The following is a 14,439-nucleotide window of genomic DNA, read 5'->3' on the forward strand; positions in this document are numbered from 1 at the left end:
AAAAGTAACACCGGAGAGAATCAAGAAAAATAAAAGCATTCGAATTACAGTGAACCTAATGAACAAGGTTGCATTCACTCTCAATGGACAACATATTCACTTTCTACTAATTTAAGGTATACTATACTAAAATACATAATGTTTCTGTCCGAAGCATATGAGTCATTGACTAAGATGGGTGGTCTTAAAAACTGAACAAATAAATAAAGCTATTAAAAAGGTCCTGGCACGTTACGGTATTCATGTTGCTCTTCAAAATTGCAGAGAAAAGCTGGGGAAGAGATGAAACTACAACTCCCACAATCCCAACAATTCGCCGGAATGGGCGTAATTCATTGAGTTCGTTGCTAGCTAATTATTAATATTACAGCGCGGAACATAAGGTGGCCGAGGCCACGCCCAGTGTTAAAGGAGCTTGGCTGCCTTCTCCCAACAAGATACGTGTTAATGGGGGAGAGTGCAAGATGTGTGCCGCGTTAGCAAAGGTATTTGTTACTACCGCTTTCTTTCCACCGGCAGCTGCGCGGATAAAAAGATCACGATGTAGTTGGTTTCGTGAATACATCTTTTAGCAACCTGGTTCCAGTTTTGTTATCCAACTTAAAAGAGTTTAAGTTAAAGAGTTTAATAGTTAATAGTTAACTTAAATATTTAAAGTAATAGTTAAACCGTTCAGACGAGGTTAATGCAGATTCTGAAGTCTTTTTGGACTGTGACCAATCTTTGCATGCAGTTAAATGAGAGTTTGAAATCTGAAGCCAGAGGTAGAGGTAGAGGTTAGAGTATATTTGGGGCCATAAATGCAATTCCTAGAATTTCTAGAATCCAGTTCTTCTCCACTCTAGAGGCCCTCTTCTTGAGTTGGCACAAATCCTTATTACCCATCTTACCTATTGACATTCCTATTCTATATTCCTGGTTTGTGAGCGTGCTAGAATATAGAAAGATGATTATTTTTTTCTGGGGCTTCCCATCCCTCCTCCTTTAATATATCTACAGTAACAGAGAAAACTTTTGTCAGTAGATCAGTGAAACACAAATTTGATCAGTCCTTTTCAGGACTCTTGACTGCCTCTTCTAAATTGGGGCATAAGAAAAAAGACAAAAAAGGAAAAGAAAAAAGGGAAAGTTCTTAGGGCCGACATAACTACAAAAGAGGGAAGCAGATCCTGTTATGGGTGTGCAATTAGATACGGGTAGTCCTCAAGTTAGTTAGGTTTCAATAGTATATCATATTCCATACAGTAGAAAACAAAACGGATCATACAGTAGAAATGGAAATGCTAAGCCAACAAGTGAAGATTGAAATACAGGTAGTCCTTGATTTACAACAGTTGATTTAGTGACCATTCAAAGTTACAACAGCACTGAAAAAAGCAACTTACGATCATTTTTCACACTTACGACTGTTCAAGCATCCCCATTTTCATGTGATCAAAATACAGATGCTTGGCAACTGATTCATATTTATGACGATTGCAATGTCCTGGGGTCATGTGATCCCCTTTTGCAACCTTCTGGCAAGTAAAGTCAATGGGGAAGCCAGATTCACTTAACAGCCCTGTTACAAACTGCAATCAATTGCAATGAATCCCTTAACAACAATGGCAAGAAAAGTCATAAAATGGGGCAAAACTCACTTAGCAGGTGTTTCACTTAGCATAAATTTTGGGATCAATTGTGGTTCTAAGTCGAGGACTACCTGTACACACTTGTAAATGTGCTAATAACATACAAGTAGTGATAGGTCTATATGAATCAAGCTATGTATTGTGTTGACACATAACCTTGTTTAAATCTACAAATAGTTAACTTGTGCGTGATAAATACATGTTTATTGTACTTTATGGATTACGATGGAGAAAAATGTATGTGGTCATTAGAAGCCTACAGCGGCTTGATGGCACATTGGCTCACTGCTTTCATTAAAACGGCAAAAAAATCCTTGAAGAATACATTCAGTGTCACAATGCATGTAGAAAAGGAGTAGGACCTGTATTTCAATGTTATTTGCATCACTCTGATTCCCCTTTGACCAAGACTGCTGGTTACATTCTGTTGTTCTCATTTTTTTCTGGAGTTTTATTATATTAATTGCTAGTAGTCTGTGATGATTGCAGAGTAACAACTAATGTAAAATATTTGGATCAAGAAGTGTCCAGCATGAAATATAATTTTAGTGAAGTGTGTATTTGAAGGAGCAGGCTTTGAAGCCAAATGACGAAAATTCCCCACAATTCTGAGGCACTGTCCATCCCACGGTTTTACAAGATTTAGATGTAGTGATTTGTAAAAACTACTTGATTGGGGAGTTGATGTATTTCCATAACGATGATAAACAGTGAATGTAGATGTGACCGAAAATTGCCTTGAAGGATCTTGAACTATTTTTGTTTCTGTTTGGCTGTGAAAAGGTAACTATAACTCATACTAGGGCTTCCCGTATCCTTTTTATCAGTTTCCTGTTAGGGTCATTGGCAAGAGATCCTGTCTCAAGCCAAATTGTTTTCTATCTAATAAACAAGCAATATAAATATTTCAACATTGTTGAATCATTTTGATTTCTAAACATGCATAATCATAGTTTATGTTTTCCAGTAAGAATATCATAAAGTCAACAGCATACAGATAGTCCTTGACTTACAACAGTTAATTTAATGACCGTTCAAAGTTACAACAGCCCTGAAAAAGTGCCTTATGACTGTTTTTCACACCTACAACTGTTGCAGCGTTCCTGTGGTCAGGTGATCAACATTCAGATTCTTGGCAACTGACTCATATTTATAACGGTTGCAGTGTCCCAGAATCATGTGATCCCCTTTTGCAACCTTCTTAAAAGCAAAGTCAATGGGGAAGCCAGATTCACTTAACCATGGTGTCACTAATTTAACAATTGCAGTGATGCACTTAATAACTGCGGCACAAAAGGTTGTCAAATGGAGCAAAATTCACTTAACAAAAGTTTCACTTAGCAACAAAAAGTTTGGGCTCAATTGTGGTCGTAAGTCAAGGACTACCTATATAGGATATTCAATCATAGCGGTAACTTGAGCTTCTTTCTCTTTTCCTTTTAAAGAAGTGTCTTTATGCTGCCTCATGTGCAGGTCCTGATACATCTCAGTAAGAAGGGCTGGGAAAGAGTAAGAGAAAGGGGCTACAGCCCACAAGTTCTGCTTCTGGAGATCAGTGCAGAAAGAAAATTGATGGAGCGCATAGATATTATTCTGCCCCAGCAATTCTTTCCTTAGGCCTTCTGTTTTTTCATTTTCCGGGCCTTTCAGAATACTTTGAATCCTGTAAGAATTGAATTATGGAATTGAAGGAAATGCGGATAACTTAGGAACTATTAGCCAATTAACTTAGGCACTATTAACTTAGGCACTATTAACTTAGGCACTATTAACTTAGGCACTATTAACTTAGGCACAATTAATTTAGGCACTAACTTAGGCACTATTAGCCAATTCTGTAAAATAAAAATGCATTTCTGTTGAGCAGAATAGACATGGCGTTGCCACTTGCCTTTTTTTCTTTTCAGTATGTTAGATTAAAATCTGTGGAGGAATGAGCTGTTGTGATTTCTTTGCTCCTCTGCATTCAGACAGCTGTGATTGGCTGCAAGTGAAGCTCCTGTTCCCCGCCCCAGCCAAGACTATCTCAGCTAGCTTTCATTCTGAGGAATACTGTACTCTATGTGCGCTCTGTACTTAGCATGGAGACTTCCAAAAAGGTGAGAATAAAGTGGGATTTTTTTTTATAGAGGTCATGAGCTGTCATGATACCATTGCATTCATGGGGTGTGGGTTTTTTTACACACTTTCATACTTCTCTGTTTTAGAGCAGCAGCTGCTCTAATCTTCATCATTTGGCTTCAGACTCTGCTCCTTTTTAAAGCTGTAGCTGCAGCTCTTTCAGTAATCTCTGTGTATGATCTTCTTTCAAAATTTCATGAAACAAATAACAATGGTGGAAGATTCTTCAAAAATGTACTATTTCAACTGCCCTTTGTGAGTTAATTCAAATTCAGACAGTCAGCATGAAAGTTGCAATTCCATCTTAATGGTATTATAGTTCTGAGCTTGCCGTTGGTTTACTGATCTCTTTGCTAAAAGTCAGTGCTACTTGGGATTTTTGCTACTTAGGACTGTTAGTCTCTACAGCTTAACCTTCAAAAAGATTTTTACATTATATGCAATTTGAAGCTTGAAATGAATGAGCTTCCAATTGTAGCTTTCAACTTCTTTGTTTTTCCTACAGCCAGTTCTTTACACTTATTTCAGAAGCTCCTGCTCCTGGAGAGTGCGAATCGGTAAGAATAATGGTTGAATCCTATTTATAGAAATATTGTTAATTCCTACTGTTAATATTTTAATATTGTTAACATCTAGTAGAGATTTTTAGTTACTGAAATGCAGCTAATTGCTTAATTGTATTTAACAATTACTCAAGTGATTGAGTAAATTATAGAGTGGCAGCAAGCAAATTACTGTTTTGGGTGGGTTGGAAGAAGTCTCTTCTTTACATTGGGACAGAAATAAAGAATCTAATTCATTATCTATTAGATGTTTCACTCTTCAACTTTCAACTTTAGTTCTGACCTGAAAGGCTAATAGCAAAGAACTTCGGAAGCTGTTGTCCAAAACAACTGAAAAAGTTTGTTAACAGTTAGGAATAGCATGTGATTCAAATGCAAAGTGTTGTATATTCCACATTTTCTCAGCATGTGTAATGCTAGAGAACAATGGAGAACGCAGTATCCCATATGCACAAAATATGTAAATATGTTTAACTATGTGATAGGTTCATAAAGCAGAAAAAATGTTTTGTGATATTTACTCCTTTGTTTTAATATATATGCATCTAATGATATTGAAGTGGAATCTTTCAGAAGGGTTTGTGGGTGGTTGATCCTTCTATCTTTGGGTAGTCCTTTTTCAGAAAAAGGAAATTAATTAGAATTATAGTTCGATCATAAAAAAAAATAACACAATGCAGATGCTACATTTTCCTCCTTATATCCTGATGTTAAAGACATACTAGTAAATAACAAGCTTAAAAGTTGTAACAACCGAAGTACAATAAACAAGAATGGTTTTAGCTAGCTAGCAGGGTTTAGATGACCAAAATGAACAAAATTTCAAAAATTGATTACTTAATATTACAGGATATATGGAAAAAGCAATGATATGTTTTTATTTAGGTAGCTTATTTTATTTTGGAATAAGTAATTTAGGTTTACATGGCAAAGGAATAAACCTAAATGTTTTATTGATTTGCTACTTTGATGAAAGAGAATTAGCGAAGGATGCAGAAATGATTAGAGCTTCTGAATGTGAGAACATTTCATAATACTGACAGTAGATTTTAATGAAGAGAAAGTCAAATGGTGTAAAAAAGTTGAAGAAATGACAGTGAAAGTACTACTTCAGGAAGAGAACAACTTACAGACATACCACATAGTCTTGTGTGAAAAACAGTTTATTATTCTTCCAGCAGACTAAATGGGAAGCAGATGTAAGAAAAGAGAATGTAAAAACTGTTTGGAACCCAGTGGGGGAGGGGAGGAATGTTTTACCACGTGCCATGGATTTATGTTAATACACAAATGGGAATGTTTGATAGAATAATGAAATGAAAGAGATGAGCAGCACATACATTTAATAAAAATAAAGAGAATATAAGAGAATAGTTGCTGCAAAAATTAAAATATACCAAATAAGTGTGTATACTTAGAAAAAACTGCAAAAAATATTGTCAAAGCAATCCTAGACAGGTATGCTGCCCCATGGCAAGAGTTCTAAAGGTTTTTATTCAAACCCCCCAAACAGGACCTTAGAAAGCACCCCTGTTGCAAAGGTCCAGATTCCAAGATCCGTGCAGCAAGAGTCACTGAGTAACTGAGTCCAATGGGCACACACAAAGTCCAGGAAAGCAATCCAAGAGTCATACAGGCCAGGATACACAGCACGACCACACAAGACACAGAAGTGGGCATGTTGCTCCAGCAACACTCAAGTCCTCCGGGTGGGGTTAAATAGGCAATGCCAGCACAAATCTTCATGAGAGGCAAGGTTGCCTCCTGACAGGCATTGTGCTTGTCACCTCTCTGCTCTACAGCCATTACAGTTTTGTAAAACATGGGTGATTTAAAAAAAAAAAAACGGCAAACCTGTCCTGGCTGTTTATTAAATACCTGTAATTAAATTGTGCTTAGTATAGGGTACAGATTAGCTCATCAGTTTGGCAAGCTGGTAAGAATGAATCGGAAGGAACGACTATTGTTTTAATTACTGCACCATCCATTTTACTCAAAAACAAATGGTTTTCGTTGCTATGAATTTATTAAGAATTGTTGCAATATTTTACTGATTTTGTCAGTACTGGTTACAATTTAGAGCATTTCACAAACGTTTAAAAATCTAAACAATTCTGTATTACAGTAGGTAATTGTATTACATTTCCTCTTGGTAGCTTTGGCTCTGAAGGGAATTGCCTATGAACAAGTATCCATAAATCTTACAAAGGATGGAGGGCAGCAGGTAAGGAAATCTCTATTATTATGTTCATTGACCAAAGCAAAAACAATTTATAACAAAATCTGGAACCAATGCAGCCTTAACTGTAAAAGATAATTAGAGAAAATATTATAAAAACAGTAAAAACAAGATACAGTAAAAACAAGATACAATTAATCTGAAAACTGTGCAAATGTAATAATAAAAAAGTGAAGTTAAAGCTATGGTAATTAGAATAATCAAAAATATTAAATATTAAATATTTAAAAAATATCTGTAAGGGTTAGTGCATTATAAAGTTATAAAATTACTGTAAAACAAAAAAGAAAAATAACATCAATTAGCAGATAACTCTATTACTTGCCAGTTTGCTCTGTACAAATTATATAAATATTGTAACAGAATTTAGAGACATTTAAAACTGTGGTAGGTTGCTACCAGTTCACCCCGGATTAGGTGAACCAGTAGCAGCGGTGGTGGGAGGCTCCACCTATCCATCCGGACACTTATGCACAGAAGTGTCACATGCATGCGCGCACGCCCACGAGTGAACCGGTAGCGACGGGTTTTGAAACCTGCCCCTGATTTAAAACAAGGCACTTCGAGCTAACAGCAGGTAATTTCAGCCATTGTGGCAGGAGAACCATGTTTGTGTACAATAACGAAAAATCAGAAACATGGTAACGCCTTTACTGCTACAGATTTTAATAAAACATTAATTTAATAAAATGCTTTAGCTGAAAAAAGGTCCTCTTGATTTTCTTGAGGCAATTGAAAATAAAATAGATCTTAATGTCCTGGGATATTGACCATAAAAGAGAGTTCCAGGGTTCTTAAATATCATTACACATTCTACAGTACAAAAGAAAATGAGGCTGGATTTCAATATCCTGTTTCACATGGGCAACTTCTTCCTGTAGGCAGTTCACTGAGAACAGCACTCATTTTATCCATGGCAGTTTTGTTGTTTAAGAACTGACTGTCTCCTTTAAAATCTCACGTTCTTTAAAGAGGATTAAAATGACCCTTCCCTGTGTGCTTTGAAGCAGTTTGTTTAATTATTCTCAAGTCCTATTCATGGGCTTCTCTGAGGCATCTGACCAGCCACTGTGACAAGGAAGATACAAGATGGAGTTTGTTCTAATCTAGCACCATTCTTCTTCTTATCTTAATGTGAAGCCTGATTTTTGCTCATTATAATTAATAGTGCAAGCTAAATGTTCCCCTGTGGTGCTTTTCAATGACTAGTTCTTTAACTGAGCCAGGAATATCAATCAGTGATACTCCATTCTTGGTTGGACTGTTTCATGCTGATGATACAGGGCCTTCTCTGCATTACATACTGAAGACCATGTCAAAGGGATCAGGAGGTGAAAAGAGAATTGCCTGGATTTGTGTGTGCAAGTATAAGATAAAGGTGTAAAAAAGATGGCCCACTTGCATTTGTTTTGTGCCTCCCCAGCAGGCACAAATCAACATTTAAGTCCTTCCGGCATTTTTGGGAAATAGTTCACAAAACTTAAAAAATAAAATGGGAGTCTAAAATTCTGTGGGTACTTAAATCACCTATTCCTTATCATCCTAAACTAATCTCCCAAATTGACCCCGCCTGGATCTGCCTATTTGATTATCGGAATTCTGATATTCTGTTCAAAACTTAGTACTAGTGGGAATGAAAATTGTACACACATTGTATGTGGAATGATAGCTTATTCCCAGTTAGTATTGTGTATGTATTTCCATGAGCATTACAGTTTAACTTCCATGAAATTGGTATTTTGTTCTGGATTTCAAAGGCAAGTATGTGACTTGTCTTTGAAAGCAAGTTGATTTGGCATTTGGAGTTCCAAAGCCATTTCTTGTCTTCTAGTCAAATCCCTGATCCTCATCAGTTTACTTTTTGAGATTAAAATTATTATTTATAATGCCCAATGTAATTGCTATTGGCCAATAGGTAAAAGGCTTCATTATAAGAAATAAAATAAAATCCATAGCACTCAAAATTAGAAATGTAGCCATTAACTGGTATGTGAGTTTTTATCTGCGTATAGTATGTGAGCGTTGCATTACAATAAGAATGTTTGCAGGTCTAGCACTATGGTTGAGGCTGATGGCAGCTGTGGCGAGGAAGTTGCAGAACATCTCAGGAGAAAGTAGCACAAACCACTTCAGTGCTGTTAGCAAGAAAATTACATGGAGGGTTCATGGAGTCACCAGGAACTGAGCTTGTCTTTATCTTTCCCTATGGAATGCAGCAGAATATACGTATCAGTATAAATCAGTGTATGGAAGATATTGTGTGCAAGTGTGATCCTGAAAGGGGAGACAACAGAAAGGGTACGCAACTTGGGCGTTCTCCTGGATGGACGGCTGCCGTTTGAAGATCATTTGGCGGCCGTCTCCAGAAGAGCTTTTTACCAGGTTCGCCTGGTCCGCCAGTTGCGCCCCTTTCTTGACCAGGTTGCCTTATGCACGGTCACTCATGCTCTCGTCACTTCTCATCTGGATTATTGCAATGCTCTCTACATGGGGCTACCCCTGAAGTGCACTCGGAGACTCCAGTTAGTCCAGAATGCAGCTGCGCGGGTGATTGAGGGAGCATCATGTTGCTCCCGGGTAACACCACTCCTGCGCAGTCTGCACTGGCTACCTGTGGTCTTTTGGCTGCGCTTCAAGGTGCTGGTTACCACCTTTAAAGCGCTCCATGGCTTAGGGCCCGGGTACTTACGGGACCGCCTGCTGTTACCTCATGCCTCCCACCGACCCGTGCGCTCTCACAGAGAGGGTCTTCTCAGGGTGCCGTCCGCCAAGCAATGTCGGCTGGCGGCCCCCAGGGGAAGGGCCTTCTCTGTGGGAGCACCTACTCTCTGGAATGAACTTCCCCCCGGTTTACGCCAATTACCCGACCTTCGGACCTTTCGCCGGGAATTGAAAACCTATCTATTTATCCAAGCGGGACTGGCCTGAATTTTAAATTTTTAAATTTTTAAATTTTTTCAATTTTAATAATTTTATTGGGTATTTTAATATGGTCAATTTGACGGTTTTAATTTCGGCCTTTATTGAATAAGTTTTTTAATTGTTATTTTAAATTTGTATATTTAACTGTTTTAATGTAGGCTGTACACCGCCCTGAGTCCTTTGGGAGAAGGGCGGTATAAAAGTTTAAATAATAAATAAATAAATAAATAAATTTAGTTCTGTGAATGGAGTGACAAGCCTATATTCCATGGTCCCCTAAACTTTAATCTTTGGAAGAACTTCCTCGAATATGTTCATCTTAATTTGAATAATCCAAGGCCCTGAGGAATTATCTTGTTTCTCCAGATGACTTCAGACTTTCAAGCAGTGAATCCAATGCAGCAAGTCCCTGCCATCAAAATCGATGGCATCACTCTCTCCCAGTCTGTAAGTAAGCCAATTCCGTTAATTATTTACTTGCTTCTGTTGGCTACGCTAAGGACTTTGCACCCAATCAAGACTGCTGTTTTTTGACAAGAAAGGTCATTTTAGCCGCATGAATAAAGCCCATGCTAATCCTGCTTGCAAATTTTATCCAATTTAGTATGGCTTCCAGCATGAGACAAATCACAAGATTCTATGTGGATGGTTTCCAGAAATAGAATGTGTGTTTTAGAATGAATTCACCTGGCACCATTGGTAATGATGCAGTTTCTAACTTACTGCGAATCTAGCAACTGCATTTGAAAACAGTGATTGAATGACAACATGTGGTTACCACAAATATTTCGTAGCAATTAAGAGTATTCCCCAATTATAGGAATAGAATGGGGGTGTGGGAGAAGCACTAATTTTAGTGGCGCAATCTAAGCAGTGGCGCCACTGGCTTATTTCCCTCAAATGTAAGGGCAAATTGCATTTTCCTAATGTAACCTGCCTCCCCCTCCCAACTCCAAACAAAGGGCAAACATTTTGATCACTCCCTCTGATGCTGTCATTGCATTAGGGCTGGGCTGTCAAATTTCCAGTCCATGGGCCAGATGCATCACATGCTGGCCACGCCCATGCCTGGTTTAGCAAAGGGGGAGAAATCCTGATACATCACATGACACCGCCATGACAATGTGAGTTTGACATCCTTGCATTAGAGCTACTGTCCTTGAACCCTTGGAAGCCAAGCCACAAAATTCAAACTTTTTAGAAATTTATTCCCTACTGATAGAAATCTGCCCAGCAAATATTTCCATGGCTCAGATAAAGTGTTCTCCACCCATCCTTCAGCCAGCAGAACCCTAAGCCAACTTAAAATATGCTGTCCCACCTGCCAATCTGGTAAAGCAGGAGGAAATTTATTGATTTAGTGGGCAACCCTGTTGCTGATTATCTGTTTGGCAGGCTTGTTCTGTGCACAAGACAGTTGATCTATAGGGAGTTAATGATACTGATAATGAAGCTTTACTCCTATCCCTACATGCTGAATCAGGGGCTCCCACTGTGCCTAGCAAACAGTAAAACTTCCATTACTTTACTTGGCTGATCAATTGCCCAGCAGAACAGTCTAAATATATGATAAAGGAGGAGTGGTGGCTGTCTCAGAATCCACAAGCTGTCCCCTTTATCATTATATGCCTTCATCCTTCTAATACCACAGCAGCCAGAAATGGTACCCTGCTTCTCCCCTCCCCCCCAGGGGAAAAAAGGAATGTGGCCATGGGGGGTATCCTGAACTCTAGAAGAAGGGGCATGTCCCATCACTAGTCCAAAGAGACCAACAGGTGATAGGTTTGTCCTGTTCCTTATGGATCATCTGAGTGTAGCACTACCCACAGGAAAAGGAAGCATGACAGGTTCTCTTCACCCTTAAACTGCCATTGGTTGTTCTTCACCTAAAAAGAAAACAGGTGTATCACTGGTACAACTAACCATGATTTAAGGCTGTTTCATGCATGAGCTGAGGACAAGGCGAAGGCAATATTATAGGGAAGTTGGAGAATAAAGATGATGCCAAAGTGGGCAAAGGTCCTTTGTGTATTGCATGAAACCTATCTGTTTGTTTTAATATCGTTTACCATGTTATATGAACACAGACCTAATATGGAATAGGATTCTGGAAGGTTATGAGCAAATTTGAGAGGAGTCACAGACACCATGGGATTTGAGCTGAATACCCGTCATCTTTCTTCAACTCGGAGAGGGTGCAGATCCTCTCTGCCTGCAGTAGGGGTGGAGACTGAGCCTGCCATAGTCCATACTCATGCCCTGCTCTCCCTCCCTCCAAACGGCTTGTATGGATGCTCTTGGTTGCATCCAAGGCCTCCAATAGAAACAGGCAATGAAGTGTGAATCTAAAAGCGCAGGGCAGGGGAGTTGTGCTAGGTCTTATGCTACACTGGGTTTTCTTATAATTGCCCTAGCAGTCATTCTAGTAAAATTCCAGAAGGGAGGCTTGGGTAAAGGCAAAGACAATAGCAAGAAGGGAATCCATACTAGATTCATTAGACAATAAAGTCTAAAGAACTAAGTTAGAAAGAAAGACAACCCTGATACTGAAGAAGTTTCCTTTTCTTTAACACTAAGCATTTAAGTGGTATATGTTGGCAGAAGCTTTTTGTATTCCTGGAATACAAGACCCAACCTGTGCAAAGATTACTGAAACAGGTTTGGTAATTCTAACAGGAAAAAAAAGCCTCATTTGCAGAAAATACAGGAAATGAGATGGCCAGAAAAAACTGATATCCAACAGGCTACATCCTCTTAGACGCAGATCCAAGAGGAGAGATCACCTTTTGATACACGCCTAGGAGTAAAAGGAAAAGAGAAAGACCTTGAGGTTAGCAGTTTGGCAAACAGAGAGAAGGCAGAGTACAAGATTAAGAGAGAGGGAGGGAATTCCTAATTATCTGTATCTAATGCTTCTTGTGGTCAGTGCATTATGAGATGTTGCAAAACAATGCATCTGTAATCTGACTGTCAACAAACTCCACACTAGTATTATTGAGGGACAGTGACATGGGTGGAAGTGAAGTTCCTCCACCCAAAGGAACATCAAAAATGTTTTAAGTATCCTAGAGAGAATAAGCAAATTGATATGTACTTTTTGTTGTTTTATTATCCCCATCGTGTGCGTATGTTCTTATCAACAAATATTAACATAATAATTTATTTTGCTTGCATACTCTGTAACAGGACACTGTTGGAAATGTACGGCATTTTGTGGGTGTTATTCCTTTGACCCACAAGCTCCGGTGTGCTCTCAAGTTAGTGTCCCCTGTGGACAGTGAAGCTCATTTTCTTCCAATTCTGCTGCCTTTCAAATAACACACTGTAAGCCGCCGTGAGTCTTTGGAGAAGGGCAGGATATAAATGTAAATTTAAAAAAAAACACATTTGGTTTTGTCATTTGACCTACTTGGGCTCCACAGAGCTGGGAGGGACAGGTTACCCTTTGCAGCCCTGGGCTTGCGGTTTCTTGCAGCAGGGATTTCATTAGTGTATTATGTACACACAGTTATTGGGAAAGAGGAAAGAGACTGGTTTTAACTGGACATGATTGACATTGCCCAGGATTTTTGCTTCTGGTTCTCCTACCTTACCTTGAAGTCTTCTTTTGGGAAGGATCATTTAAAGTTTTGTAGGGCTATGTTGGTTGAGTATTTCCAATGTGGCATCTGGTATCCTAATAAGTATTAAACTAGTAGGAAGGCCACAAAGTAACTAACTATGAGAACCCCTAATATACAGACCCCAGCCCAAGACAGGCTGAAGGCACTTGCCTTAACCAGGTATTTTGGACTGCAATTCTGGATGGGAATTCCTCAGGCTGTTTTCTTTGATCAGATCCCTAGGATCATTGCTGCCTAATGATGACAAGTATTCTTTAAGGGGTTGCTCTTGAAGAAGACTCAGAAATTGTAGCTGATCCAGAATGCAGCAGTTATTGATCATTTCAATATACCCAAGGAATCCCTCCGTTATCTGAGCAGCACTACCTATGGGGACAGGCCCTCCGTGGCACAGGGACCAAATATTTGTAGGACTGCCATTCTCCAGGTTGGCACAATGTCATTTTACAGACCTATATATTTTTTCTTTCCACATCTGCCCTTTGCAATAGCATTTCCCTCAATGTTGTTTAGAGAGCCTTACAAATCCTGCTACATCTGGGACAGTGGGTGAATTGAGTTGCTATGGTTGCTATGCTGCTCTGGGTTGGCAGCTTAGAGTGGACTATAGGCCCTGCGAATCAACAAACAATTTTTATTCTCTGAAAACTGCCCAGTACCATTGGCAGCTGAGCAGCCTTAGGAATGAATGAATGAATGAATCAATCAATCAATCAATCAATCAATCAATCAATCTCTGTCTATTTCAGCTAGCCATCATAGAGTATCTGGAGGACAGCCGGCCACTCCCAAGGCTCCTTCCAGAGGATCCAAAGAAGAAAGCTGTGGTTCGAATGATCTCAAATCATATTGCTTCTGGAATTCAACCACTGCAGGTAGGCATCTTCTTATCTTGGCTGCCTTTCTTTCTAACACTGTTGACTTCAACTACGTTTTCTGACATTGATACAGAGAACGTTGTCCCAGAAAATGCTGGGTCTGTTGTGCCTGGTGTGGAGTGCTAATTGAGCACACAAGTTGTGGCAATTTCTTTAGGACTCTGTTTTGTACACAGGAAAGGACAGTTGGGGTTTTGATTTCCAAACCAAGCATGCCTGCTGGCTCCAAACTCCTGAGTTTTCAAATAGTTTACAAACAGGAAATTATGATTTAAATTACGACATGATTGGTAAGTATAATCTCACTGGCAAGCACTGTTAAAAAATGCGGCCACAAAATGAATCCTGTTGCCTGGAAGTGGTTCTGTTGTTGAAGGAAAATATGACCTGGCGGTTGTCTTAGCTATACCTGCAGGACCATAACCATAACCAGCATAAGGAATCAGCTCCTTATGTGTGAAA

At 39.0% G+C, this 14,439-nt stretch overlaps 1 protein-coding gene across 1 annotated transcript in view; it reads left to right on the forward strand.

Annotated features, from left to right (window-relative positions):
* Positions 1 to 363: 363 nt before the first annotated feature.
* The window catches only part of GSTZ1 (glutathione S-transferase zeta 1), a 29,336-nt gene continuing 15,260 nt past the window's right edge, over positions 364 to 14,439 (forward strand). Inside the window, exons 1-5 of the mRNA XM_058162437.1 lie at positions 364 to 485; positions 4,258 to 4,309; positions 6,472 to 6,539; positions 9,843 to 9,923; positions 13,849 to 13,974. Of these exons, the coding sequence (XP_058018420.1) occupies positions 465 to 485; positions 4,258 to 4,309; positions 6,472 to 6,539; positions 9,843 to 9,923; positions 13,849 to 13,974 (348 nt within the window). The 5' untranslated portion in view covers positions 364 to 464. The remainder of the gene's footprint in view (positions 486 to 4,257; positions 4,310 to 6,471; positions 6,540 to 9,842; positions 9,924 to 13,848; positions 13,975 to 14,439) is intronic.

The sequence above is a fragment of the Ahaetulla prasina genome, chromosome 1 (assembly GCF_028640845.1).
Source record: "Ahaetulla prasina isolate Xishuangbanna chromosome 1, ASM2864084v1, whole genome shotgun sequence".
NCBI lineage: Eukaryota > Metazoa > Chordata > Lepidosauria > Squamata > Colubridae > Ahaetulla > Ahaetulla prasina.